At 54.6% G+C, this 26,410-nt stretch overlaps 14 protein-coding genes across 14 annotated transcripts; 6 read left to right on the top strand and 8 right to left on the bottom strand.

Annotated features, from left to right (window-relative positions):
• Positions 1–15: 15 nt before the first annotated feature.
• DL89DRAFT_265958 (MFS general substrate transporter) lies at positions 16–1,467 on the bottom strand. The gene has a single exon (XM_040886910.1). The coding sequence runs from the start codon at positions 1,447–1,449 to the stop codon at positions 22–24; it is 1,428 nt and encodes a 475-aa protein (XP_040745819.1). The 5' UTR covers positions 1,450–1,467; the 3' UTR covers positions 16–21.
• A 698-nt stretch (positions 1,468–2,165) lies between these two features.
• On the top strand, positions 2,166–2,928 carry DL89DRAFT_265957 (uncharacterized protein). Its single transcript, XM_040886909.1, has one exon. It carries the CDS (start codon positions 2,239–2,241, stop codon positions 2,893–2,895), a length of 657 nt encoding a protein of 218 aa, XP_040745818.1. The 5' UTR covers positions 2,166–2,238; the 3' UTR covers positions 2,896–2,928.
• A 2-nt stretch (positions 2,929–2,930) lies between these two features.
• On the bottom strand, positions 2,931–3,455 carry DL89DRAFT_265956 (uncharacterized protein; the record flags this gene model as incomplete). The annotated part of the gene is given in 2 exon segments (XM_040886908.1): positions 2,931–3,403; positions 3,423–3,455. The coding sequence occupies 2 exon segments, from the start codon at positions 3,446–3,448 to the stop codon at positions 2,932–2,934; spliced, it is 498 nt and encodes a 165-aa protein (XP_040745817.1). The 5' UTR covers positions 3,449–3,455.
• Positions 3,456–3,520: 65 nt separating this feature from the next.
• Positions 3,521–4,295, top strand: DL89DRAFT_112676 (uncharacterized protein). Its single transcript, XM_040883128.1, has one exon. The coding sequence runs from the start codon at positions 3,753–3,755 to the stop codon at positions 4,212–4,214; it is 462 nt and encodes a 153-aa protein (XP_040745816.1). The 5' UTR covers positions 3,521–3,752; the 3' UTR covers positions 4,215–4,295.
• Position 4,296: 1 nt separating this feature from the next.
• DL89DRAFT_112675 (ClpP/crotonase) lies at positions 4,297–5,467 on the bottom strand. Its single transcript, XM_040883127.1, has one exon. It carries the CDS (start codon positions 5,399–5,401, stop codon positions 4,574–4,576), a length of 828 nt encoding a protein of 275 aa, XP_040745815.1. The 5' UTR covers positions 5,402–5,467; the 3' UTR covers positions 4,297–4,573.
• A 1-nt stretch (position 5,468) lies between these two features.
• DL89DRAFT_112674 (3-deoxy-7-phosphoheptulonate synthase) lies at positions 5,469–7,004 on the bottom strand. Its single transcript, XM_040883126.1, has one exon. The coding sequence runs from the start codon at positions 6,833–6,835 to the stop codon at positions 5,738–5,740; it is 1,098 nt and encodes a 365-aa protein (XP_040745814.1). The 5' UTR covers positions 6,836–7,004; the 3' UTR covers positions 5,469–5,737.
• DL89DRAFT_112673 (PIN domain-like protein) lies at positions 7,005–8,402 on the bottom strand. Its single transcript, XM_040883125.1, has one exon. The coding sequence runs from the start codon at positions 8,317–8,319 to the stop codon at positions 7,174–7,176; it is 1,146 nt and encodes a 381-aa protein (XP_040745813.1). The 5' UTR covers positions 8,320–8,402; the 3' UTR covers positions 7,005–7,173.
• On the bottom strand, positions 8,353–10,485 carry DL89DRAFT_265954 (separase). The gene has a single exon (XM_040886907.1). It carries the CDS (start codon positions 10,472–10,474, stop codon positions 8,486–8,488), a length of 1,989 nt encoding a protein of 662 aa, XP_040745812.1. The 5' UTR covers positions 10,475–10,485; the 3' UTR covers positions 8,353–8,485.
• A 2,260-nt stretch (positions 10,486–12,745) lies between these two features.
• DL89DRAFT_265953 (uncharacterized protein) lies at positions 12,746–13,074 on the top strand. The gene has a single exon (XM_040886906.1). It carries the CDS (start codon positions 12,765–12,767, stop codon positions 12,951–12,953), a length of 189 nt encoding a protein of 62 aa, XP_040745811.1. The 5' UTR covers positions 12,746–12,764; the 3' UTR covers positions 12,954–13,074.
• Positions 13,075–13,978: 904 nt separating this feature from the next.
• DL89DRAFT_112668 (uncharacterized protein) lies at positions 13,979–14,692 on the top strand. Its single transcript, XM_040883124.1, has one exon. The coding sequence runs from the start codon at positions 14,036–14,038 to the stop codon at positions 14,504–14,506; it is 471 nt and encodes a 156-aa protein (XP_040745810.1). The 5' UTR covers positions 13,979–14,035; the 3' UTR covers positions 14,507–14,692.
• Positions 14,693–15,836: 1,144 nt separating this feature from the next.
• On the bottom strand, positions 15,837–17,228 carry DL89DRAFT_291565 (zf-DHHC-domain-containing protein; the record flags this gene model as incomplete). Its single annotated transcript, XM_040890211.1, has 1 exon — positions 15,837–17,228. One exon carries the CDS (start codon positions 17,226–17,228, stop codon positions 15,837–15,839), a length of 1,392 nt encoding a protein of 463 aa, XP_040745809.1.
• A 5,324-nt stretch (positions 17,229–22,552) lies between these two features.
• On the top strand, positions 22,553–22,981 carry DL89DRAFT_221426 (uncharacterized protein; the record flags this gene model as incomplete). Its single annotated transcript, XM_040884519.1, has 1 exon — positions 22,553–22,981. One exon carries the CDS (start codon positions 22,553–22,555, stop codon positions 22,979–22,981), a length of 429 nt encoding a protein of 142 aa, XP_040745808.1.
• Positions 22,982–23,372: 391 nt separating this feature from the next.
• DL89DRAFT_256017 (uncharacterized protein) lies at positions 23,373–23,927 on the top strand (the record flags this gene model as incomplete). Its single annotated transcript, XM_040885402.1, has 1 exon — positions 23,373–23,927. One exon carries the CDS (start codon positions 23,373–23,375, stop codon positions 23,925–23,927), a length of 555 nt encoding a protein of 184 aa, XP_040745807.1.
• Positions 23,928–24,826: 899 nt separating this feature from the next.
• DL89DRAFT_206279 (uncharacterized protein) lies at positions 24,827–25,516 on the bottom strand (the record flags this gene model as incomplete). The annotated part of the gene is made up of 1 exon (XM_040884089.1): positions 24,827–25,516. A coding segment is annotated over one exon (690 nt), but the record flags the coding sequence as incomplete, so codon positions are not given.
• Positions 25,517–26,410: the final 894 nt, after the last annotated feature.

The raw sequence follows: 26,410 nt of genomic DNA, 5'->3' as shown, positions 1-26,410 counted from the left end.
ACATCTGATAACCATGTTTTATTATTTTATCCCCCTCATACGCTCACGAATCGGGTATATCGCACATGCACCAGCACAAAACAAACATATTGCTGTGCTGATGCCGATAAGTGGCTTAGTAAATCCGTAGTCTGAATACAGTGCAGTGCCGATCGGCGGCAATGCAATAGCACCAATAGCCCATGCCACAGTCGATAGCGCGTAGCTCTGGGCCATAGAGTCCACCTTTGTGTAGTTGACAAAATCGCCAAAAGCACTTTGGCTTGGAATAACCATGCACAGGTTGGTGAACGCAAAGAGCACGTATCCAACCATCATGACCGCGTATGTGTTTGCAAGAGCCATGATCAGCATCGTGAATATGGAGGCGATGGATCCAAAGAGCATGGTGTAGTACCGCATCGACTCACCCCACTTTTCGATGAGCCAATCTGAAAGGGACCCGACGCAGGGGACGAAAATAGTCAGCGCCAAGCCAAAGATCACAAAAGCCATGCTGCTGTCTGATTTTCCAAACTTGTCGTCCAGGTGCAAAGGAACCAGTCCCTCGAGTGTGCATTGCACGCCGATTGACGCAACAATCGCTACTATCGCCACAAACACAGGCAAGCGCAACACGAGCTTCCAGAGTGGGATTCCCGCCTGCTCGCTTCCTGCCACCTGACCTGCGTGCCGCATTGCCTTTGTCGTTGAGTTGGCCTCCGAGTAGCCAGCGGGGCTCGGACAAAAGCCACCATCGATTTCGTCGCTGGTTGGGTAGTCCTTTCGAGACGAGGGGTTATTGGAGCTGGTGTCCAGCAGCCCGCCAACTGGTGGCTCAGCCAGGTTCAGCTCCTTGCGCAAGACCAGTGAGTCCTTGATAAACAGGTTCAGGGCGACCACCTCGAATATCCCGAAAGCAATGACAATCGACGATGTCCCGTGGATCCCATCCGCATCAAACAGCCGCTCCCCCACCACTGGTCCAATAGTGTAGGCAATGTTGTTTGCAAAATACACGATTGCCACCTTGAACCCTAGCAGGTTTGCAGGATACACGTCGCCGACGGCCGAGTAGAGCATGGTGCAGGCCATACCGGATGCAATACCGTTGATAAAGCGGAAAAGGAGCAGCTGGTAGTAGTGCTTTGAAATGTAGAATACGACACCTGCTGTAGTGTATGTTAGTGCTGCAGCGAGCTGCAGATTCCAGCGGAAATGCAGCCTGTCGCTGAGCATGCCGGCGATGGAGCCACCAAATATAGCACCTATGCCGAACATGGCAGTCACCACACCATTTGATGATTCGGAGACATGCATTGTGTCCTGCAGGATATCCGGAAGGTTGGCGACAGTCAGCGAGTAGATAAATGTGTCGATGAATAGAAATATGCTCGCCATGGCCCAGATTGTGTGCGGCGAGTGCCGTATTTTGCCCAGAAATGGCGCCCTATCCAGCAGGCCCTGCATCATGAGTATATAAAAAAACGGTTAGCTGTAAAAAAAAGGGAGCTAGAGAGGAGAGCGCACGACTATAGATGTCTCGTGTTAGTATTTTGCCAACACCAATGTGCTTTCAAATGCATTGGGGAAGAGTGTCAGCTAAGGAATCGATGCGAGGTGCGACGCAACGGGGACAACGGGGAGAGAGTCGGCTGTACTTGTAGTAGTGGCCAGAACCCCCAGTTGTCCAACAATATCCAGTTTTGACCGAGAAATTTGCGGCTGACCAAAAAAAAAAACTGTATGCTGCTGGGTCTTCTTTGAATGAGCAAAACACTTCAGCTGATACAGCCACGCATTCTCAGCAAGACTACCATGGCCATTGAGAACGTTCATGGCGGATATGCAATTTGCGTAGATGGAAGGCAGTTGGCATTTGGTGCAGTAAAGAGGCATATAGGGGTGTGTTGGGAACCTAGGAATTTTCCCTTGTACGTTGCTGCGTTGGAGAGGCTGGGCAGGAATGTTTCCTCCAAAAGTGGTGCAAACCAAAAAAAAAAAGGTTTTGCAGCGGAGCTGCTGACAGTACAGATGCCGCCATGCTACGAAACTCTTGGCGGCCAAGAGGGACCATACCACAGCAGTTTGTTCCCCGAGTTGTGGACCGCAGAGTTTCATGCTTGTGCCCTAATTGTAAATCACAAAATCCACCACGAAGACCTCAGCCGGTTTTCAGCCTACATGCTATGTTCCACTCCAGCTTTTTGTAATGCAGCTTTTTTTTTGCGCTTTTAGTAGTATTATTGCGAATTCCAAATGAGGCTTTCATCTGCCCTGTTCACACTGTCGCTCGGCCTCGCCGGTGTTTGGGCCAATACCGAGATTGTGCATTTTACATATCCTGTCTCGCACCAACAAACAGGCATGCTCATTGCTGACATGCAGGCAAAACTGCGCCCTAAAACCCTGACCAGTCCGCACGACGCTTTAGACATGGAGGTAATCGTGCCTGAGCAGAGCAGCAGAACAGACAAGGAAAAGTGGTACCTGCTCAGCAGCCTTGAAGGCGGGTCGTCATACGAGCTGCGGCTGTCATACGCGGCCACATCACCAACCGAGTACCAGGTGTCGGTGTTTAGTCTGGACGAAGTCGTCGCCATGTACAATCTTACACAGGCACAGGTGACCTCAGCAGGTAAAGTGCAGGGTGCAGCTATGCTGGCAAGGGTGACGGCAAGGCACGCAGGTGTGTCAGCCTATGCAGTGCCTGACTTGGATCTGACGCAGTTCAACATCGCCTTGGACAAACTTGTGCTGGGGGTGCCTGCGCAAGCATTCCGATTAGTACTGATAATACTGGTGGTGGTCCTGTTCAGCATCTTCTGGGCCGTGCCCAAAGCTGTATCTGCCATAGACACAATCGTAAATAACGAGCATTCGCTGGACAAAGCAAAGTCCAAGAAGGATTACTGATAATAAAGCAGGGCTCACAGCTATAATATTACAACCTCATTTCCTCTCTACAACAGTACGCATTGCTCGCTTGCACAGTCGCCAGAGCGGCTCTGCCATTATCAGCACCGAGCATACAATACAGAGCCCCGTGAGCAGGCCAGCCACGGTAGACCTGTATCCGATCCGGGTATACAGGGTTGTGGCGATGGGTGGAGCTATGGTTGATGCCAAGGCCCAGAATGCGTTGTATATGCCATATGACTGAGCCATCGAGTTTAGCCCAAGGCTGTTGACAAAGTCGCCAAAGCTGCTCATGACCGGGATATTAACAATCAGAATGACTATCGCCAGCCACGTGTTTGCGCCCAATACCATGGTGAATGTCGTGCAGAAGCCCATCAGCAGCACAGAGCTGCTTGTCAGAGCCAGGCCAGCCAGCACGATAAACGGCCGGATGCCTTCGCCGAACCGCCTCAGCATCCAGTCCACGGTCCAGCCCATGGGCACAGAAAGAACAATGGCAACACTGCCGTTGGATCACGAACAAGAGGCCAATTTGCGACGCCGACATGCCAAAACATCCTTCGAGTATATTGGCATAATGCTTTCGAGCGACCCTATCAGCATGCCCATGGATAGGGTGGTCAGGGATGCCGAAAGCACCTGCCATTGCATTATCAGCTTGCCCAACGACATTTCACGGCGGGGGCTGCTCGCCGGCTGCGATTTAATCACCGGGCCCTTCTCCGTCCAGCACCGTATCTTCTGGCTTTGTATCCTCGGCATTACCATTCCGTGCGACAATTTCCTTATGCAGCACCAGTGGCTCGCGCATTGCTAGCGCAACGACAACTGCCAGAACGGATCCGAACACGATGATGACTGCAGACACACCATGTACGCCTACGGAATCATACAGTGCGCCGCCCAAGACCGGCCCTACCGTGTATCCTATGCTGTTGAATGAGTTAAGCAGCGCCATCTGGAAGCCCAGCAGCTTGCTTGGATACACATCGCCGATGGTCGACATTCCAATCGGGTACAGAAATCCCGACGCCAGCCCGTTCAGCAGCCTATATGTGAGGACATGCCAGAGCTTGCTAGCGAAAAAACAGTATGACGCCGCTCAGGGCGTATCCTACCGCACCGATGATCATTGGGATCTTGCGGCTGCCGATTCTGTCGCTGGCAATGCCAGAGATTATGCTGGTGATGAAGGCGCCGAGGCCAAACATGGTGGATACTACGCCGACAATGGACTCGGAGGCCAATTTCATGTCCTCAAAGAGATGGGGCAGGCAAGCAATGGATATAGAGTACGAGAGGTTGTCGATTAGCAGGCCCAAGCAGGCAACACACATGACAGTGATGGGGGAGGACCGCACACTCCACAGTTTCGCCTCTAGTTTATCGACATATGATGGCATAGTTTGCTTAAAGGGCTGTACAAAATGAGGTTCAAACCAGAAGAGAGTTGGATGAGTGCCGAAACGAGGCATTTTTTCATTTTAACTACATTCACCGATGCCTGGCGCCGGGTTAGCTGCATCATGTTCCTTTCTAAATGGGAGCGTGTGGCTAGAGCATGCATGAAGAGAGTTTATCGTAGCAACCAGAGCAGTATATACTCATAATGCAAGGCTATGACGACTGAAATTCAGCACCGCACATACACAAAGGGAGTATTTTTCTGTTCTTAAATCTTGGGCTTCCTCGCCTTTGCCTGAAGCCGCATGAACACCTTCCTCACCGCCTCCTTGGCATCATCTGAGATCATGCACTTGTACAGCTCATCCATTTCGGCGTCGTTTGCCTTAACCAGCTCGTCAACAAACCGCTCGTTGCGGATCAGGCTGCGCGACACCCGGATTGCGCGCTGCGAATGCCCGGCCATCTCCTTGGCGACGCCCAGCGCAGTTTCCAGCAATGCCGACGGCTCGACAATCCGTGCAATGAACCCATGCTGGTGCATCTCAGCTGCAGACACAGTGCGGCCGAACAGGATCATATCGTTGGCGAGCATGGGGCCGAGGATGCGCGGGAAGGTCACTGAGCTGCAGCCCTCGGCGCAGAATGCGAGCTCGGCGAACGGGGTCCGGAAAATGGCCTTCTCGACCGAAATCACCAGGTCGCACAGGGCCAGCGTCGTGCATGCGTAGCCGACGGCCGGGCCGTTGACGGCGGCGATGATTGGGATCGGGCTGGTGATGATGAGCCGGGTCAGGTCGCGCGTCAGGTCGTTGCGCGCCTTGATTGACGCCAGCTCTTCGTCGCGCGTCCGGTATGTGGGGTTTGTGTTGAGGTCCTGGCCGGCAGAGTATGCGCGGCCGTTGCCGGTGATTACAAGGGCGCGCAGGGTGGGCGTGCTGTGGACGAACTGCATCACTTGGCGCCATTCGCGGTACGACTCGGGCGCCATTGCGTTCATGCTCTGGGGCCGGTTGAAGCGCATCAGCAGAACGCCTGGCGGGTGCAGCTCCAGCTGGACGACAGTAAGTGTGGGAAGCTCAATAGAGGCCGGCATTGTGAAAGCAGAGGCGTGGAGATAAAGACAAGAGGAGAGGGGCCAGCAAGGCTCACCTGGGGGCGTGCCACTGCAGCCTTTTATACATGGAATCACATGCCTGGTGCCGGCTCTGCATCAGGCAAAGAGCGGGAAGCGAGTGGATTGACTTCCGGCGCACGGCTAGCTCCGAACAGCAATCAAAGTCCGGGCACAGTCCAGGCAGCAGTCACGTGCGGCGATACAAGTGAAGAAAACAAATAAGCAAACGGTCTGGCGGAGGAAGAAATCGAGCCGATTGGCAAGTAAGCTAAAGGTTCTTTAATACCAAAAGATAATCAAGAGATGGCGGTCTTCTCAGTTGGCCTGACGCCTGGCGCGCACAGCCTCAGCAAGCTCCTGCAGCATGGGCACGGTCTGCTCCCAGCTGACGCAGGCATCGGTGATGCTCTGGCCGTACTTGAGGGCAGCGACGCCGCCGTTGGCCTCATCGGGGATGTTCTGGCGGCCCTCGGCGATGTTGCTCTCGATCATGACGCCGACGATGGCCTTGTTGCCGGCAGCGATCTGCTTGGCAATGTCGCTGCTGACCTTGGGCTGGTTGCGGTGGTCCTTGCTGGAGTTGCCGTGGCTGCAGTCAATCATGATGTTGTCGACCACGCCGGCCTTGGAGATCTGCTCCGAGATCTTGGCCACCCACTCGGCGCCAAAGTTGGGCCCGCTGTTGCCGCCGCGCAGGATGATGTGGCAGAGCGGGTTGCCGCGGGTCTTGGTGATTGCAGCCAGGCCCGACTTGGTCACGCCCAAAAAGTGGTGCGGGTGGCTGGCAGACCGGATGGCGTCGACGGCGATGGTCGCGTTGCCGTCGGTGCCGTTCTTGAAGCCCACGGGGAAGGACACGCCCGACGCCAGCTCGCGGTGCAGCTGCGACTCGGTCGTGCGCGCTCCAATGGCGCCCCACGAGAACAGATCCCCCAGGAACTGCGGCGAAATGGTGTCCAGCAGCTCGCAGCCGGCCGGCATGCCCATCTCGGTGATCTTGCACAGGAGGTCGCGTGCAGCATGCAGGCCCTTGTTGATGTTGAAGGTGTCGTTCAGATCCGGGTCGTTGATCAGGCCCTTCCAGCCCACGGTCGTCCGCGGCTTCTCAAAGTACACGCGCATGATGATGCACAGGTCGTCCTTGAGGGTGTCGGCCAGGACCTTCAGCTTCTCGCAGTACTCGATGGCAGCCTTCGGGTCGTGGATCGAACACGGGCCCACCACGACGATCAGGCGGTCGTCGCGGCGGCGCAGGATCTCCGACGCCTGCTTGCGGCCGGCGGCGATCACATCCTCGGAGGTCGCGCTCAGCGGGTGCTCCATCTGCAGGATGTTGGGCGGAATCAGCGGGTCGTAGCCCTCGATGCGCAGGTCGTCACCTGCCTTGTGGAATGCTGAGGAAGTCGATGCCATCTTTTTTTTTTTTTTAGTATATCTACAGAAGGTAAGAAAAAACAATGAGGTAGGGAGGACAGGTGTAGAGAAGAGAGAGGGCGGCGGTTGTTTTGGAATTGGCAGCGCTGTCTTTTAACTGTTTCAGATAGAAAAATTTTTTCGTAAGCATCCTAGAAATCGTCTGCCCAACCGAGGACGCTCGGCGAAACACGAAAATGGCAATGACTCAAGTGCGTCATTAGTAGCCATACGAGGAGGAGGGAAGATCTTTGCGCGAATTGGTCGATGAGATGCCGAACATTAGCCGCTGGCAAGTCAGTGGGTCCCTCCAGGGCTGGTTCTTGGATGGCATTGGCCTATTTCTTTGCCTTCTTGACAGCGCCACCTTTAGCCACCTGCTGGTTGCGTTTGCCAGTCGCAGCAGCAGGCCTGGGCTGGGGCTTCGATGTTTTGAAGAAGGCATCGAGACGGCCCTGGGCAGGCTTGCCGACATTCTTCATCAGCTTGGCGGCGCCCGAGCGCACGCGGTCCTCGCTGAACTCCTTTTCCTTGACCAGGAACTGCACCAGGCCCTCGACATCGGGCTTCTCCCAGACAAACGTCTGGTCGCAGTCGGAGACCTCGGGCGAGCGGAACAGCTCACGGGCCTGCTCGAACGGCCAGTGCTCGGGCACGGCCTTTGCGATTTTCTCGAGCTTGACGATTTCCTCAATGGACTTTAGGTCAGAAATATGCGTATAGGCGGACTTTGGGCCGACGCCGCGGATCGAGTCGCAGTAGTCGCAGCCAAGCAGAATGCCCATGTCGATGAGCTGGTCGATGGAGAAGTCGCCGAGCCCCTGCAGTACGTCCTCAAGATGGATCTCCTCGATCTCAACCAGGCGCCTGCCGTTGGCAGTCGAGGTATTGGTGGGCACGGTCAGATTGCGAATCAGCACGGGCGCGCCAAACAGCAGCGTGTCCATATCCTGCGATGCCGCCGCCCACACCTTGCCCTGCCTGGCCAGCGCCGCGCACTCGGCCTCGGCCTCGCATGGCGCAGTGACATAGGGCACGCCCATCAGCTTGAGGAGCCGGCGCGCCTCGTCGTTGATCTCGGGCGTCACCTTGGCCAGCCGCTTCGTGTGCTTGACGATCTCCTCGGCGTCGCCTTCCTCCTCGGCCTTTTTCAGGTCCGACTCGGCTTTTTCCCGCCGCTCCCGCCGCTTCGCCAGCTCGCCGCTCTTCATCGTCGGCGGCTTGCCGTCAAACACGTAGACGGGCTTCAGGCCGTTCTCCAGCATGTTGATTGTGCGGTAGAACAGGCCGATTAGGTGGCTCGTCACGTCGCCCTCGGATGTCGTCAGGTTCTGGCCCTGGCTGCGCACGGCCACCAGGAACTGGTACAGCGATGTCGACGCGTCTATGGCGACTTTGCGGCCCACCAGGCTCTTCATTGTGATACGGCGGATGGCCTTTGGCGCGTGGTCGCCCAGCACCTGCTTGAAGCCTTTGATTCCCATGGCGTAAAAAAAAGTAATGAAAATTCAAGTTGCGAGAAATGGAAGAAAAAAAAGGAAATGCGTGTATAAAAGAGGATCAAGAATGAGACAAAGTAAAATTACACCGACGCGTCTGATACGCGTGGGAGATCAAGGCACCCGGTGATCCACCAGGACACTGAGGATTTCACTCAATGTAGGCCGGGATGCCATAGACGACCGGCGCAGCGCCAGTCAAGAACGGCATACGGCAGGCCCCGCGCGCCTCGCTGACAGCCTCGGAAAGCGACATATTCCCGGGGGTCTTCGTGCCGCCCAGCACCCCGACCTGGCCCAGCCCCCACTTGGCCAGCAGGGATTTCGCAAAGCGATCAATGTCCTTGTCGCCGACATCCCACAGATTAGCCAGCAGCGCCGGACACCCAGCAACCATATAGTCCAGGGCAGTGCCAGCCGCATCGTACTCGCCCAGCGGGCGCAGGCGGCCGCTGCTGCACCCAAGCAATAGGGCCACTGAGCACTGCGGCAATGCGCGCAGCCGCGCCCGCGACACGTACTGCTCGCCGCCGCCGTGCCCGAAATACAGCACCGCCGATTCCGACGCCAGCGCTTGCGCAAGCTCGTGGTCCATCGGCGCCCGCCCAATGGCGCCCGTCCACGTGCTGCTCGCTCTGACGTACGCCTCAAAGTTCTGCTGCGTGCGGGCCAGATCGCCGGCTGGATTCAGCACATAGTAGACGTGCGAGCCATCGACCCGTACACCCGCCGGCGATCCAGCCAATAACGCCGGCTTCTCCCCTTTGAGCGTATCGAACAGCGGGCCTGCAAGCCTCGGCGGCGAGCGCTGCAGCTTGGACAGGCGCTGCTGCAGGAATGACAGCGACGGCACACGGGACACCGAATGACTGCGCAAACATGGCAGACTCTCCCAGGGAATCTGCTGCGCGTGCTTGTCTAGCACCAGAACCAAATGTCGCGGTGCCGCAGCATCCGTGGGCTGGTCATCCGTTGCCAGCGCCAGCTTCAGATCAGCAGCAAATCGGCTAATACCATCCTCGCTGCACATGCTACCCCCACGGTAGCAGAGCATGTCGAGCAGCATGGCACAGACATCCAGCCAGTCGTCGCTGTCAGCATCGCGCGCTGCATAGGCAACAAACCGGCACACATCATCGGCCAGAGCCACTCCATTGGTCATCGGCACGTGAGATTCAGCACACGCGCAGATCACCTTGCCTACAGCCTCAGGGTCCCCTACGGCAAAGGCGCCAATGGGCAGCAGCAGACTGCGGAACCCGCCTAGCCACTCGTCCTCGATACTGCGCAGCAGCGCGCCCAGCCGGCGATCAAGCTCAGTGCGCTGCTGCCACCACTGCAGCTTGTCGGCATCCGAGATACACTCATTGGCGACCCTCATGGTTTGGTCAGACTCGGCAATAATGGCAGCCATTTGTGCGTACGCATTGTCAAAGACAGTCCCGGATGGATCGTCCGATAGACCGGCGGGCAGGGCTCGCATAGGCAGGCACAGGACGGCGGGCGCACGACCACGCTCATACCGTGTCAGGAACAGGAGGTTGCGCGTGCGGTCTATCGACAACCCGCAGACCACCCAGGCATGCGGCAAAACATCGGCGATCTCCCGGGCGTCCTCGTGACCACCGGGCGGCTGCAGGATTTCAGTCGGCCACACAACAGGCCGCGGCGGGCACTCATCGTGATAGCGCACGGCGGCCTCGCGTGCCACGGTGATATTGCGGGCGTTGTCGAGAATCCGCGCCGCTGCAGTGGGAGAAGAGCTACGCATGCCCAGTGCATCGGCCACTACGCGCACCAGCACCAGCAAATGGCCGCTCTCATGCACGCTGTGCGCCGACCCCACGGCAATGGCTGCTGCCGACGCGCGCTCCAGCAGCTCATCCAGAGCTGCCAGTTCCTGGGCAATCGGCTCGCTTCGCAACTCAGCCATGGGCGTTGCACCGGCCAGAAACAGCGCCGAATCGAGCACCTGCGCAAGGCCCATTTCCGCCAGCGTCTTCTGCAGCCGGGCGAATTGCAGGCTGGCCAGCATCAGCAGGTGCTCCGGCTGCTGGTCGATGGTTCTTTCCACCGACATCTCCTCCGGAAGCCAGGCACCCGACAGCAGCTGCAGTCGCACGCGCACGTCGTCACGCATAACCGTCAGACCGTCGCCTGTGCTGGCTTCCAGCGCCTGCTCGTACGCCTGGCTTGCATGCTGGCAGTCGCCGCATCTCCGCCACGCATCGCCCAGCATCACTAGTGCCCGCACACCGTCAATGCCCAGAATCTCTCCCCCATCCTCGCTAGAGGCCAGCAGCTGCCTGCACTCCTCCCAGGCATGGCGACGCGACAATACGTCGATGCGCCGCACACCCAGCAGCCGCTTAGGCAGAGGCATAGAGATACGCGCGCAGATTTCCAGGCCTTTGCTGAGGAAATACTCGCACTCCTTGACGCTACCGCGCACCGAGAACAGACCAGAGACATACAGGGTACTCTCAACCAGCGCGCGCTGCAATGCCCAGCTATCGTTGAACTGCAGGAACGCAAGGTCGTCGGCGGGCGCCTTGGCCGGCGAGCTGAACGGATCGTCGTCGTCTTCCGGCGTCGCGTGCTGCTGCGCCAGCGTCCGCAGCAGACTGCACAGCACGCGGTATCCCTGCACGCCCAGTTCCACGGCGTCCGCCAGCCGGCCCTGCGAGAGCGCCAGCCGTGAGTATACCAGCGCCGCGCGTGCCAGCACCAGAAGCGTTGTGGGCCGCGCCTTCGGCTGCTGCTTCCCCTTTGTTTCCTGCAATTCATCGAACCGGGCCACTGCCTGGTCCCGCGCCGCTGCCAGCGCCAACGCAGCAGCCTCGGTTTCGCCACACGCAATGTGGAACTCGGCCACTGCCAGGTGAGCCGCAACCTCGATATGTGGCGGCAGCACGCCCGGGGCATAGCGCCCGGTAACCATCTGGAAGTGGCTCTCGGCCGCCTGCATGTCGCCCAGCAGCATGCGGCCGGTGCCCAGCCCTACCAGGCTTTCCATGGCGATGGGTGCAAACTCCGCGTCACTGCCCTCGCACGCAGTCGCCATTGCCAGCAGCACCTCCTGCACACTGCAGTACTTCGAGTGCAGGCGCCGTGCTAATAGCAGGTCGAGCACATGCTGGATCAGCCCAGACACCTGGCGCAGGAACCCTGGGTCCAGCGGACCGCTGGCAAGCTGCGCCCACAGCCGCACGCACTCATCCAGGTCTTTGCTCGCAGCCGCTCCCTGCTCGATCTGCATGACCGCCTGCCATGCAAGGCACTCAGCCCGCAGTCCCACCACATACATGCTCTCCTCGGGCTGCCGCTGCATTACCTCCTGCGCTGTCTGGAGCCGCTGGCTGCACTCGATGTCCCGCCCCTGGTCGCGGTCCATCGTGGCCAACGCAACCAGGCACCGCGCAGACGCCAAGGCACTACAGTTCTCGTACTCCGTAAGCGCATGCTCCAGGACCGCCCGCCGCGCTCCCTCCATGCCCACCGCCCGCCATAGATGCGCCTCTGCCTCGCGCATCCACGCATTCACCAGCCGCGGGTGCTCCGGCACCGCCATTGGCCTGGCCAGCTCATCGGGATCGCGCGCGAGCCGCCCAGCGCTCATCCGCACATACTGCTCGATGAACTGCACGAGCCGGGCCGCCGCCTCGCCCACGCAGGAGCTGGTCGGTGGCAGAACCACCGATGTCCCTGCCTCCTCAATCGCTAGCTCATCAGCGAACCGCCGAGCCGTCCATGCAACCGCCCGCGCCAGTGCCCCTGCCGCCTCCTCATACCTGCTGTCGGCCTGATACGCGGCCACCAGAACCTCGTAGCGCTTCCACAGCTGCTTAACCACATGGTCGTCACTGCCCTTGTCGAGCCACATGGCCAGGCTCTGAATTGCAAACTCCAGCGCACGCGCCGCCCCTGCATGCATCTTCTGCTGGTAATGCGCTGCTCCAGTGTTGAAGAACACGGTCGAGTGGCTGCGCAGGAACTCGCGGCTACAGAGCCGCTTCCCGCACAGCATCAGCAGAAGATCGCTGTGCCGCTGCAGAGCCGAGCCGTCCATATCGCCAAACTCCACCTGCAGCTGCAGCGACACCAGGTACGTCTCGGCGTGGCCATTGTGGACCGCCGCTGCATCTGCTCCTGCCTTGGCCAGTGCCCCACGCGAAACGTACGCCTGGTATGTGCGTCCGGCCACGTCCAGCACGTGGACCACATGTTGCGCCAGCCCTGCGTCCCCCGACGCCCGCACCGCCGCCACCACAGCCTTGGCCGCCCGCCGCACACCATCAGCACACGTCGCCAGGCTGTTCCACCCGTTCAGCGTATGCCGCGCCTTCCCGCCCACCGCATCGAACGCCAATTCTCGCACGTCATTGGCTACCTCAGCCACATGACTAGTCTCCCCAGTCTCTCTGAAGTGCATGGCCAGCACCTCAAACGACAGGAACGCCGCGACGAGTCTTGCCAGGGCAGAGCTGCCTGCTTGCCCGCCCACCACTAGCTGGCACGCATCAAGTGCTGCTGAAATCCCCGCTGTGTGCAGGAGAACAGCCGCCCGGTGCCGACTCAGCTCCACCAGCTCCGGCACCACCGGCAGTTTCGCCATATAGCTGGCCATCTCCGGCATCAGCGCCTGGTAGAACTCCACCACCAAGCCATCATTGGCCTTATGTCGGGTCGCCGCATTCACTGCGTGTCTCAGCAACACGCGCCCGTCGCATTTGTCCGTCATCGCATACGCCGTCAGCGCCAACACACGCACCTCCAAGGCATGCCCGCCGGTAGCCAGCGCCGAGTACGCCCGGAAGCAGATATCCAGCAATGCCTCTGAACCATCGCCCATACTCCACTCCAATGCGCTATCCTTACGTTGTGCCAGCGCCACCGTCGCCTGCTCTGCCATGTCCGGCTCCATTGCCAGCACCCGCAGCACATTGCACAGGAGCGTCGCCACCAGATTATTGAACATCGCCGTGCCATGGTACGACCTCGGGAACTGCACCATGTTGGCCTCGGGCGTCTTGATGCTCAGCCGCCGCAGACTGCGCGCCAGCCGCGAGCCTCTCCCGTCCTGTTCTGTCTCTGCATGCTCCTCCAGCATCTGCCGCAGCAATACCAGCCCCTGCCATGCCTGCCGCCCCAGCCGCGCGTTCACACATAGGCTTGTGAAGTTCCCCAGTGTCTTCTCCAGCGCCAACGCCTTGAATCCAGCCCTGCCCCTGTTTTCGTGCAAACACCGGAAACCCGCCACTGCTACACGCACTAGGCGCTCCACGCCATCTACTGTTTTATCTGCGCTCTTGTGTGCCTGCCGGATCTCCTCGGTTGCTTTGCTCAACAGCTGGTTGGTCTGGTTCACAAGCTTGAGTGCAAACTCTATGCTATTGTCTGCTGCTAGCCGATCAAGCGCCTGCTGCTCTACTGTATTTGTGCATTTACTGAAACTCTGTAGCGACTCTAGCAGCCTGTCGCGCATAATTACGAAAGCAAATGGGAAAGAAAAGAAATGCAACAATATCTCGAAAAAAAAAACCTGTGCATTTGTTTATTTTATAAAAAATCCACTGATCCCACGATGCGTCTCGCTGAATCGCCGAAATATCCTGAAATTCAGCCAAGGAAAATATGGCCTTGGTGCCATGTGACGTCAACTCTGCCCCATTTGAATCGCCCTTTCCAGCAAAAAAAGCCTATGGCACTGTCGCTCATTTCACCGCCCTCCCTAGTGGGCTTGCCCACATACTACCTGCGTTCATTTTTCTCGCCACCCGCAGCCGAGACACGCTGCCGCTGCATATTCCAGTGCTACTCCCCGGCTAATGCTCTGCGCAATATGCTGCAATTTCACTGGTGGTCAATTTATGCTGTGCAACCCACCTCCCTTACCAATACAAACCAAATAATGTCATTTGAACAAAAAACAAATATGCTAAACTCATATTGCCCTAGTTGCAGGTGCACACCGACGCGCACTGGCACCCGACTCCAGATCCCTGGCACTCGCAGTACTCGCTGTGCGAGGTCGCTGCCTGCCCACTGCTCGTCGATCTATACACTTCCTTGTAGATCTGGTTCGTCAGGTTATCCTGAGCTCCAGAGCTTTTCGCTGTCTGCTGCTGCTGTTGCTGCTGCTGCTGCTGTTGCTGCACTGCCGGCTTGCTAACCAGCGGTGCCTGAGGAGTCTGTACGGCGTTCATTTTTGGTGGAAGAAATACTTGAAGGCTGATTTATATAAAAGAGTTGGCTTTTTGGATGGAGGATGAAGAACGAAAGGGAGAAACCCAGGCGTCCTCTTCCTTTTATATCTGCTTGGCTTGGCTCCCTTTTTACTCGCTTCAATCCGATAAACGCTGTGCATCATCGATACGGGGAATTTCGGGCACACACGGCATGCTACGGGACGAATGAATAGACCAGCTGGCGGCAGTAAAAAAAACAGGCGCGCACACGCCAGCCTGCAAATTACGCATTTTTCGCTGCCATTGTTGTGTTCTTGGGTCATGTGAAAGCGCAAATCCGCCCACCACAAAGGCTATGGCCGTTCTTCCGAAACACAAACCCCCTGGGTGCCCCGTAGTCTCTCTACGTAATGCATTATCTGTCCCGGTCACGCACACCAGAGGCGCTTCCTATCTCACGCCCGCTACTGCTACGCCTGGATTGTTCTTTGCACACGTCCCACTCACTACACCAAAAGTGCACTTGCATTCAAGCCATGCGCCGCTGTCCCGGCTATTTCTTCCAACTAGCAAGAAAAAGCGTCTCTTGCCGGTTCAGAGGCCTCTGGCTTCCTGCAGTCTCTGCACAAGCGTGTGCCATTCCTTGCCGATTGGCCGACACATGCCTGCAGATGTGCAGCTGCATATCATGCAAGTCTCCACCCCCATGTATGCTGCCCATGTTCTGGGATTTGCAATGCAAAGGAAGTGTTGTGTTCATTCTGAGCCCCCGACCACCCCTGTCATCCTGATAAGGAATGCCAGCTACTGAATCCTATCGTTTTGCAACTCGATATTTTTTGACTCCACATGTAAAGTCTAGCCGCATTTTACGGCGATGTTGCCAAATCATGCCAAAGTGAGCCACCAGTAGTCAGTGAATCCTCAAGTGGCCACATTAGGACCTGGCAAGTTGACAATCTGGCCTCACTATATACCCTTTAGAGAGAGGACCACTGATAAATGACCATGTTGCATTATGCCGCCAGCGCATATTTGCAAATGTACCACCATTCATGCGCATGATTATAAATTCGCACTGTCAAATGTATCCTCTGCTAGCTATTGCAACAGACAGATTACTAACTTTATGTCAGTGTTAATGTACAGCAATAGAAAGTACACTATCCAAGTGATTTGGGAATCATTTAACAAGATACACTCGCAGTAACACCACGCCCTCAACGTTCATGCCAGCATCTTTTTAGTGTAGTTGTGCTACCAGTATTCTGTCATGAAGATAAAAATAAATACAATTGTCTAATATAAATGTGATCAGTGATGCAGTGGTAATAGCTCCTCTATGCCCTCTGGGTCCACACGCTTGCGCCACTGGATGTTCGGAGGCATAGATGGCCCGCACAGTATGGCAGCCCAGTTGCTCAGACACGAACCACGGGAGTAAGGGCTTATGGCCTTCGCCAGAAGCACATTCTTCTTTAGCCTCGCGTCGGGCTTGTCGTCAAATCTGTCAGAGTGCTTGGCCTTAATAACCTCGTGTGTGGTTAAATTGCGGCTGATCATGATAGTGTGGTAGACGAACAGGCCAGAAGGCGGCAGCACAAGCAAGACAGCGTAAATGACCAAGGCCAGAACCACAGGGTGGCGCGAAATCATGTCCTTGAGCGACAGATCGCCGCCGAATCCGCCAGGCTGGTTGCTGAGCGGCACCAACAGCCGGGCTAGGCTGAGCGATGCGATGTAAAGAGCCAAGACGACAGTCGAGCCCACAAACGTGTAGAAATAGCGGTAGTTGCGGCGGCCAACACAGTTGTTTAACCAAATGCAGTGGTGGTCCTCGTTCTCAACGCAATTGTCGCAATATTTACAGTGCGAGGCACGTGGTGGGCGGAAGATTCTGCACGTCTCACAGTACTTTAGCCGTACGACAGTGTCGTTGATTCGGATTTCTTTTGTAATGGGCGGGAACCGGTGCGACGGGTCAGACATCGATCTGTGCCCGCGGGTGAGCGGCTTTGGGTCATAAACACTGAGCGGCGCACCACGGCCTCCAGGAGCCTTCACAGGGACCCAGGGAGGCGGCAGTTTTTCATAGTACTGCATAGACGGCAGCTGAGATTCAGCGAACAATGGGCTCCGGCTGCTGCTAGACCACTCATCGCTGGTCCCTTTGGGGGATTCGACAATTTGCACCTCCCCTGAGAATATGCCCTGTTCAGGGTTCTTTGGAAGTGTCATTGTGCTGCCACTTGTGCCGATGCTGTCTGCTGATATGGCGTCTAAATTTCGCGGGATGATTCCAGGGTCGGATAACGATGCCATCATCATGGACGACAGTACCAGTGCAGTAATATACGCAAACACCACGACCGCAGCTTTGTGCATGTCTGTCCACAGATACGGACATACGAATATCGCAAATAGGACAACTGGGACGGCAATCATGCACACTGCTGCTATGAACGGAACAGGCTTGTTTCCAGTCACCAGCCGCCCACGGAACAGGTGCCAGTTTTCGTGTTCGTACAGCCTGTACATGCGCTCCTTGCGCCGGAGCCCATCACTGGTGAACCGCTCTGGATGCGCCATGAGCGTCTTCTCATCAATAGGCTCATACAGGCCAATGGGCGCTGGTTTGCGGGGATCGAGCTCTCGTCCTGCCGGATTTTCTGGCGACTGTGACGGTCTGTCTGGGTTTACAGACATACGCAGCACGACGTTCCGGGGCGAGCCCAGCGGCTGTATGCTGGACCCTTTGTTTCTGATACCATTTGTATCTGCCATTAGCGCAAATGTCTAATTACTGGTGCCGGCACGTATCGGTCAGAGGTGAAGCGGAGTTCCTTTTATCGCCTTTGTGAATAATTGTTGCTACTGTTAAACCAAGATGAAGGGAGCAAATTGTTGTAGGTGAATTGAAAAAGCAAAGCAGAAGCAGGCGGGGCAGGGATTCTGGGCGACTCTTGTCTACATGGGTGATTGTTTTTTGTTGTCGAAATAGTGCATTTTCTCCTCGCTATTGCAGGCCAGCATCAGGTCTCGCTTGCTACCGGTTCTGTGTCGATCCCTGCAAAGAGCCTCCTGGTTGAATCCGCATGGCCCAAATTGCAGAGCCACGGGCTTCCTATGGTCGGACCCTCGCCAGCGATGCTAGTATGCGTCGCTTTGGCAACAGATGCGACCAAGAGTTGATGCAGATGCTTCACGCTAGGTGGCGTGTTATGTAGTATCGGCACGATGCCACGCTTCCTTCATGGGTAACATGGTTGGAGAGTAGGGCTGACTTGAGCCCACCTGTCGCAATACCGGTGAGGTGTATCGCATTTGCAGTGTGAATAACTTCTAGACAAGTCGGCTATTGCTGCAAGCACGACAGCCAGGACAATTTGGGTAATTATTGACTGCCGCCGAACAATACTTTTTTAACCTGAAGAAAGCAAACCAGCGCTGGCTCAACAATTGAGCATGCTGTGCTGCTCACCTTTTCAATAGGTGTAGCAGCTGTTGAAATGTAGATGGGTGCAACTAGACGCCAATGAAGGAAGCCATATGTACGCAATCCTCTTTAGTACTACCTGATCAAGGAATGAGGCTGTACATGAACATAATGTAGTGAAGTCTTGTACCACTGAGGACTGGATACTTGGCACGGCACATAGAAATACCATGCGTAGTCCTGCGGATATGGTATGGGGCTATTCGTTCCATTGCGGAGCATGGCTGAGGGAATGCGCCCTACTCTCTGGTTGTCAAATGCACTGGCGGCACAAGGTGCTCGTCATGGGAATCCGTGGGCAGCATAGCTGTTGACATTCGGGCAACTCTATGCCCTCCGCCACCATGTGCAGATCCAAATCCCCACCTGTATAAACTTTGTGGGCCGGAACGGCCCCATCCTCCTTTTTCTCCTCAGCAAATTTTCCATTTTATTCATTCCATAAAGCTCATAACTACTGGACTCTCTGAAGGTTAACATTTTTTTCCAGTGAAACTATAACCCTATGGATCGCAACGAGGAGAACTACCCAAGCAGTATGCGCTACGAAGCTGTGCAAGAGCTCATTGGTGAGCTTACCCAACATCTTAAGACACTGGATGACCGCAAGGTCGACCTGACCATCAGGGCATCAAGACTAGTCCTCAAAGACCCCAAGAGCCAAGAGCGTCACCAGGTACGCCGAGAACTCAACGACATTGACGAGCAACACACCGAAATGCAAGCTCAGCTAGAGGAGCTCAAACAGTGTGCCGAGGTCACAAGCAATGTACCACATAAGTCGGACCCGCCCACAGAAGCAACCAGCTCCAAGCAAGTTGAGATACCCTCTGTGGAACTCAGCGAGATTCCCGAATGGCAGCCCCACATACGCCAACGCAATGAAGACAACAAGGACCAAATCCGGGTTCCACGTGATCTACCCAAGTATGCCACCAACAAGGAGGATTGCGATGACATTGAGACATTCCTGGACAAGTTCCAAACTGAACTGTACTCACACTGCCTCGACCCCGAATATCATTGGACACGGCTCCTACCGAGATGTCTCACTCCGGAAGATGAGAAATGGCTGCGCACTCATGTCCCGGCCACTCTGGATTGGAGGCATGTTCGGGAGATCGTCATGGAGCACTTCGATGGAGAAGAAGTCCAACGCCGAGCCACGACCGAGCTCTTCAAGTGTGCTCCCAGAGCCAACGAATCAGCCACCGAGTTTGCATACCGATTCCGTAAGACAGCGCTGAGGGCTGGCAATGCCGATGATAATAAGTCAATGGTGGCTCAGCTTGTACAGCAGATTCCCATTGGGGTGCGCAGCATTCTGGAAGCATGGATGCATCAACGGAGGAAGCCTTGCAGCATGATCGACATTGCCCACCAGCTAAAGAAGATCAGCCTTGCCGACCACCCAACACCACTGTCCGCAGCAGCCTCGGCATCTGGCCCCCCAAAGAAGAAGCCTCGCCCTCCAGCTAGCTACTGTGCCTACCACAACCAGTATGGACATGACACTGTCGACTGCATCGCAAAGCAGAGGAGGGACCAGATGGCCTCATCAGAAACCACGGATAAGGACCAGGGCCAGAGAGCAGGCAACATGAAGGAGATCCGGATAAAGTCTAAGGGGACTGATCCCACCTGCTTCTCCTGTGGCGAGATTGGTCACATCTCCACTGACTGTCCGAACAAGCCTACTAAGGCTCGCCGCATTATCGCACGTCAATTGCAGGAGGATGAGCGCATCTTTAGCATCATGGCCAATGGACTCCAAGTGTCAGCATTTGTGGATACGGGTGCAGATGTCTCGGTGATCTCCCTAGAACTCGTGGAAGAGCTTCAGGTCCAGGTACAGACTACCATGGCCAAACCGCAGACAGCTAACCCAGGTGAGCTCCTCAAGATTATCGGCCAGGCCGAAATCTCGCTCTCCACCAAGTCCCACTCAGTCACGGCAACCCTGCTAGTGGCACCGACCATGGACACCACTGCAATCATACTGGGCTACCCCGAGATTAAGAGTCTGAATATCAATATATCGACTCACCAGTATTTCTACCCTGACGATGTGGTATCTAGCCACGACCAGGACGTAGACCAAGAGGTTCCCTGCATCACCTCCGAGATGTCAGGCGCAGTCCCTGCCACATCTCAAAAGCAGTTTGATGAGTACATTCGTAAGGCACTGCAGGACAATCGTAAGATAGATCCTCGCAAAACCCTGTACCCTCCCTGAGGCATATGTTCACATCGACACCAAGGAACACAAGCCAGTCTTTCGTCGCCAATATCCCATTGCCCAATCGATGCGGGCATCATATGACAAGGTCATACAGGGGTGACTTGATGATGGCTCGGTAGTGCCAGTGAGGAAGGCTTCACTGTACAACTCACCAATGTTCCCAGTCCCCAAAAAAGACGCCAACGGCCACTACACTCTGTGTAGACCATGCATGGACTTCCGTGCCCTCAACGACACTGTAGACGAAGACAGATACCCACTGCCCATCATCCGGGACATCTTCGCAGGATTAACAGCTGCCAACTTCTTCACGTCATTAGACCTGAAGTCAGCCTATCTGCGCATGCCAGTTGTTGAACGTGATCAACACAAAACGGCTTTCACCTGGAGAAACTGCCAGTACATGTTCACACGTGCTCCGTTTGGGTTGAAGACTCTACCGTCGCACTTCCAACGTCTCATCACTACCATCCTATATGACATGCCCTTCGCACAGGCCTATATTGACGATATCATCATATCCAGCACCACACTGGAGGATCATATGAGACATGTATGCGCGGTTGTTGAACGCCCTGAACAAAGCAGCACTCATATTGAACATTGACAAATGCCATTTCTGCAGAACATCACTCACGCTGTTAGGATTCCAAATCAATGGACACGGTCACACGGTAGACACCAAACGACGGGCCCAGATTGCTGATCTTGTAAGACCACAATGTGGCAAACAGGCACAAGCCCTGATGGGCTTCCTCAACTACTTTCGTGAACATGTACCAAACATGAGCACATTGACCTCACCGCTAAATCAGCTTGCCCAAATGACGACGATCCGTACAGAAGATTGGACAGAAACTCGTGTTGCAGCCTTCAATGCTGTCAAAGCCATTTTACTAAACCCACCATTCCTGTACTTCCCTGACTTTTCTAGGCCATTCTTTGTCGCCACTGATGCTTCGGACGTAGGGATCGGTGCTGGTCTTTACCAGGTCAACCCACGAAATGGGGCCAAACAATACATCTCGTGGCAAGCGCGCACCCTATCAACCTCGGAACGCAACTACTCCGCTACCAAACGTGAGCTACTAGCCATAGTATTCGCACTCACACGCTTCTACCCCTACATCTGGGGTCGTCACTTCACGTTATTCTCAGATCATAAGGCGCTCACCTTCCTACACACACAGCCACGCCTGTCACCGATGATGATTGGCTGGTATGAGCAGATTTTTGCTCCACGACTTCCAAATAGTTCACCGCCCAGGTCTCCGCAATATTCTGCCTGACAGCCTCTCACGACTATACCCACCATCTGATACTGGAAGGGGGGGAACCAGTACTAGTCAACCCTTGCAACGCACTACTCTCACCATACGCCGCCTACCATTGGCTACCCACAGTTCTGAGGAAGATACGCCAAAGGCACTACGGCAAGAGCTGCTGGCCAAGCAACATGCCATCGGGCACTATGGTGCAGAATCAATGGTACGCACACTGCGTGATAATGGTTACCAGTGGCCGAAGATGCTAGAGGATGCCAAAGGCATAACTAGCAGGTGCATGCAATGCCTACGATATAACATATCTAGGCGTGGATACCACCCCATCACGCCGATACTTGCCAGCACACCCTTCGACCATATCTCAATTGATCTTGCTGGGCCATTCACCACATCTGTCCAGCAGAACCATTTCCTATTCGTGCTGACTGATATACATTCACGCTTCGTCATCCTCCGACCCTTACCTGACAAAACTGCATCGGCAGTGGCAAAGGTCTTAATCAAGATCTTCTTTGATTTTGGTTTTCCACGCATCGTACAGAGCGATAACGGACGGGAATTCGTTAATGAGGTCATGACAGCCATGTTGAGAGAATCACATGTGGATCACCGCCTAATCACGCCCTACCATCCACAGGCAAATGGCACTGCTGAACGGACAGTCCAGACGGCTAAACTAATGATCATGAAGTTGGTCAAAGGCGTATACCACGACTGGGATCTGTTCATTCCTTTTGCGCAATACTGCATCAACTGTAACATTGTGCGCCGTCACCGCACTGCCCCATTCGCAGTAATGTTTGGTCGAGCACCCAACACATGGGAGGACCACACTGCTGTCTCAGCTGGCCCCCTCGATGATGAAGTACAGGAAGAACGAAGACGATTCATGGAGGACACGCTATTCCCGGCTATTGAGCGCGCAACGGTCAAGGTATCAGAGGCCTATCGGTTACAGCACAGTGCTAAGCACAAGACCAATAGCATCCCTATTGACACGTACGTCATGACCAGGCAGCATAATCGCTCAAGTAAGCGTGATCCAGCGAATCAAGGCCCGTACCTGATCACAGCCATCACGAAAGGTGGCAGCTATGTTCTACGAGACATGGAGGGTCAACAGCTTGCACGAAACTATACCAGATCGGAGCTAATACCTATCTCTGACAGACCGATATTCCAAGAAGCTTCCCTCGAAGTCGAGAGGATCCTGGGCCACAGACTCAACAAGGCCAGGGAGTATGAGTACCACGTTCGTTGGGCAGACGAAGATGAGAAAGACTCCTGGGAACCATTCAGCAACTTCGACAGCACTGACGTCATCCAGAAATACTGGCAGGAACATAACAAAGCACAGAAGGAAACCAAGGAAGCCCGCCAGAAGAGGACGACCCAGCAGAAGAGACCTTATAAGCTCAGATCTAGGAGGGGGTGATGTTGACATTCGGGCAACTCTATGCCCTCCGCCACCATGTGCAGATCCAAATCCCCACCTGTATAAACTTTGTGGGCCGGAACGGCCCCATCCTCCTTTTTCTCCTCAGCAAATTTTCCATTTTATTCATTCCATAAAGCTCATAACTACTGGACTCTCTGAAGGTTAACAATAGCTATGGCCCATGATAAAAGCATCCACAAGGAGCCTAGTCTTGTTGAAGCCGTGCTTCTCTTATTCTCCAGCACTTTTAACAGAATGGCGAGTAGCAGCACGCTCAACTTCACCCAACTGGACACAGTTGCCGCGGCGTTAGATGCGCTGAGATTGCTTGGCTTTATATATCGAATTCTCGATTCCATACCTTTAGGCTTGTTCGCTTGGTTCCATGATGAACAGGACTGAGATTGCCAGTCTACTCAAGTACTGTGAGAGTAGCCTCAGTGAAAATGGTTTTGTTGCCTTCATTGATCTCTCCCGTCGGGCGATAATAAAATCAATTACTATTACTGGAACAGCCAGGGCACATTACGCACTCGGAGCGCTGATGAAGCCTGTTCACGAGAATATCAAGGAGAAGCTAACCAGGAAGTCGTATCGGACCGAACAGGAGAAAAATTACGAGTTCATCGCTAAGCGCGGTCATGAGTACGCGTATCAGGTATATGGTGATCAAAAGGACCGGCTGCTCGATGAGACTAGCGCTATGAGTGCTGAAATAGCAGATGTATTCGCTGTTGATACGTATGGTCGCTTTATCAGCAGTAAGAATATTCTGCCGATGATGGAAACTGAGTTGTGCCTCATTACTACAGCCGTCACGATCCAGGGTGAGCAATACGCCATGATTCACATGAACGCAGCAGCAGTCTACGGTGCTAGCAAGGAAGCGATTGATGCAGCGTCCACAATTGGCAACATAGCGTTTAAGTCAGCTAGCCTATAACCCCTCCAGTCTTTTAACTACCGTCTTTATTGCTTTATTTCTGTATAAAACCTTATAGTCCAAAGGTGTTAGGCTGTCCGCTGGAGCCCTCTTAATTGGTTGAAAAATCCGAGCACTTGAGCCTCAAAGCGAGTATGCGCGACTCGCTCTGTGAACTCATAAAGCAGTATTCTTTTATGGCCGATAGATTCAGTTCACAAGATTTCAAATATGCCTTAAAAGCACTTGAAAAAGCCAGCCCAGAACCATATATTAAAGCGCTATAAATCTTTATGAGCACTTGTTGAAGGAGGCCATGTAGCTTGCTCAGCGGTCAAGCAATGTTTGTGGATTTATTGTACAAATTAATTGGTTTCATACATATGTGTAAGCAGTAGCATTTGGACCACAATAGAGCCAGTCTGTATAAGCTGATTCGAGAGACTATCAATTCTAATGGCCCTAAGAACTATACAAACTAGTTAACTTTTTTTTTTTTACTTTTGCTCAATTTTAATTTACTTCATATACATGTTTTTTCTATCTTTCTACTTTATTGAATCTCTTAAATGAATACTACCTATATTACTAGTATTATAAAGACATTACTTAGTAGTATTAGCTTCTGTGATTCTATGTTGCCCTACCTAGAGCAATTTATATATAGTACTAGTGCCATTGAAGAGCATATATAAATTATTGCACAATGGATATTACTCTTGTTAGCCTGGGGAATGAGTGGTTACAGAATATATGGAAAATAATGACTTCTCAAAAATTGACTGAGGGGAAGAAGGAAGGCTGGTCGTCTATCTGGGCCTTTGTACGTATGCGTTTCAGTCTTGTCTATGGTGGCGCAGGGGGACTCCGGACCCCGAATGTCAACATCACCCCCTCCTAGACTTTGGCCTGCCACGCCCCCGTTTTGGTGCACTCTTGGCCTGCTGTCTCTCATCCAGTTTCTGCCAGTACTCCCGAATGAGCCTGGGGCTATCGAAGTTCTCAAACGGCTCCCACGAGTCGGCTTCTGAGCTGCTTTTCCATCGCACTCGGTACTCGTGGTCACCGGTCTTGTTGACTCGGTGGCCGAGAATCTTGTCCACTTCTAGAGATGCCTCTTCAAACAGGGGTTCGTCTGAGATGGGGTGGAGTTCCGATACGGTGTAGTTCCGAGCCAGCTGTTGTCCCTCCATATCTTTGAGCACGTAGCTTCCGCCTCGAGTGATTGCTGTCACCAGGTAGGGACCTTCGTTTGCCGGATCTAATTTGCTGGCTCTGTTGTGCTGGATCGTCATCACATAGGTGCCCACCGGTATGTACATGATCTTATGCGTTTTGGCATGTTGCTGTACGTATGCCTCAGCTACCTTCTTCGTGGCATTCTCGATCGCAGGGAATAGAACGTTCTTCATGAAATCCGCCCGTTGTTGCTGTCTTCTGGCGCTTGCGGGTGCTGCTACGGCTTCAGAGTGATCTTCCCAGCTATTCGGTGCTCGTCCAAACATGACTGCAAAAGGTGCCGATTGGTGACGTCGCACGATGTTGCAGTTGATACAATACTGTGCAAACGGCAGGAATAAATCCCACTGATTCATCACACCATTGACCAATTTCATGATCATGAGTCTTGCAGTGCGCACTGCCCGCTCGGCTGCTCCATTGCCCTGTGGATGATATGGCGTGATCAGTCGTTGGTCAATGCGTGTCTCTCTGACCAGTGTGGCAACAACCTCATTGACGAACTCGTGGCCGTTGTCGTGCTGGATGATGCGAGGGAACCCGAAGTCAAAGAATATCTGTATCAGGGTTTTGGCGACGGCAGAGGCTGATTTGTCGGGTAAGCTGCGCAGGATCACAAACCTAGAGTGAATGTCAATGAGTATGAATAGGTAGTGCTGCTGTTGGGTGGATGTCGTCATTGGCCCAGCCAAGTCGATGGCTATGTGGTCGAATGGGGCGCTAGCTAGGATTGGCGTGACTGGGTGAAAGCCGCGGCGTGGGATGTTGTATCTCTGACACTGTATACAGCGCTGCGTGGTTCGCTTCGCATCCTCAAGCATCTTGGGCCATCTGAAACCATTCTCGTGTAGGGATCGAACCATTGCTTCTGCGCCGTAGTGCCCGATGGCATGCTGCTTGGCCAGTAATCCTTGGCGGAGTTCTTCTGGTGTCTCCTCCTGTAGGTCGTGGTTGGCTAGTGGTAGGCGGCGAATGATGAGCGAGGTGTGGAGGTGTGGTCGAGAGTCACTGAATCCCCCCCTCCCAGCCTCAGACTGCGGGTAGAGGCGGGATAAGGAGTCGGGTAGGGTGTTCAGGATGCCAGGTCGGTGCACAACCTCAAAGGAGTGTGCGAAAATGTGGTCGTACCAGCCGACCATCATTGGCGATAAATGCGGCTGGGTGTGTAGGTACGTCAGCGCCTTATGGTCGGTGAAAAGTGTGAAATGGCGACCCCAGATGTATGGGTAAAAGCGCTTGAGTGCAAAGACAATTGCCAGTAGCTC

Source organism: Linderina pennispora, assembly GCF_002104995.1.
Source record: "Linderina pennispora strain ATCC 12442 chromosome Unknown DL89scaffold_3, whole genome shotgun sequence".
Lineage (NCBI taxonomy): Eukaryota > Fungi > Kickxellomycota > Kickxellomycetes > Kickxellales > Kickxellaceae > Linderina > Linderina pennispora.
Note: the sequence above shows the minus strand (reverse complement) of the source record. Positions and strands in the feature narration are given on the sequence as shown.

Excerpts from the sequence above, each read along its gene's own strand:
- DL89DRAFT_112673 (XM_040883125.1), bottom strand. The coding sequence starts at position 8,319 with ATGGGAATCAAAGGCTTCAAGCAGGTGCTGGGCGACCACGCGCCAAAG.
- DL89DRAFT_112668 (XM_040883124.1), top strand. The coding sequence starts at position 14,036 with ATGGCACTGTCGCTCATTTCACCGCCCTCCCTAGTGGGCTTGCCCACA.
- DL89DRAFT_265958 (XM_040886910.1), bottom strand. The coding sequence starts at position 1,449 with ATGCAGGGCCTGCTGGATAGGGCGCCATTTCTGGGCAAAATACGGCAC.
- DL89DRAFT_265953 (XM_040886906.1), top strand. The coding sequence starts at position 12,765 with ATGGCCAGCACCTCAAACGACAGGAACGCCGCGACGAGTCTTGCCAGG.
- DL89DRAFT_112674 (XM_040883126.1), bottom strand. The coding sequence starts at position 6,835 with ATGGCATCGACTTCCTCAGCATTCCACAAGGCAGGTGACGACCTGCGC.
- DL89DRAFT_265957 (XM_040886909.1), top strand. The coding sequence starts at position 2,239 with ATGAGGCTTTCATCTGCCCTGTTCACACTGTCGCTCGGCCTCGCCGGT.
- DL89DRAFT_265954 (XM_040886907.1), bottom strand. The coding sequence starts at position 10,474 with ATGCGTGACGACGTGCGCGTGCGACTGCAGCTGCTGTCGGGTGCCTGG.
- DL89DRAFT_112676 (XM_040883128.1), top strand. The coding sequence starts at position 3,753 with ATGATGACTGCAGACACACCATGTACGCCTACGGAATCATACAGTGCG.
- DL89DRAFT_112675 (XM_040883127.1), bottom strand. The coding sequence starts at position 5,401 with ATGCCGGCCTCTATTGAGCTTCCCACACTTACTGTCGTCCAGCTGGAG.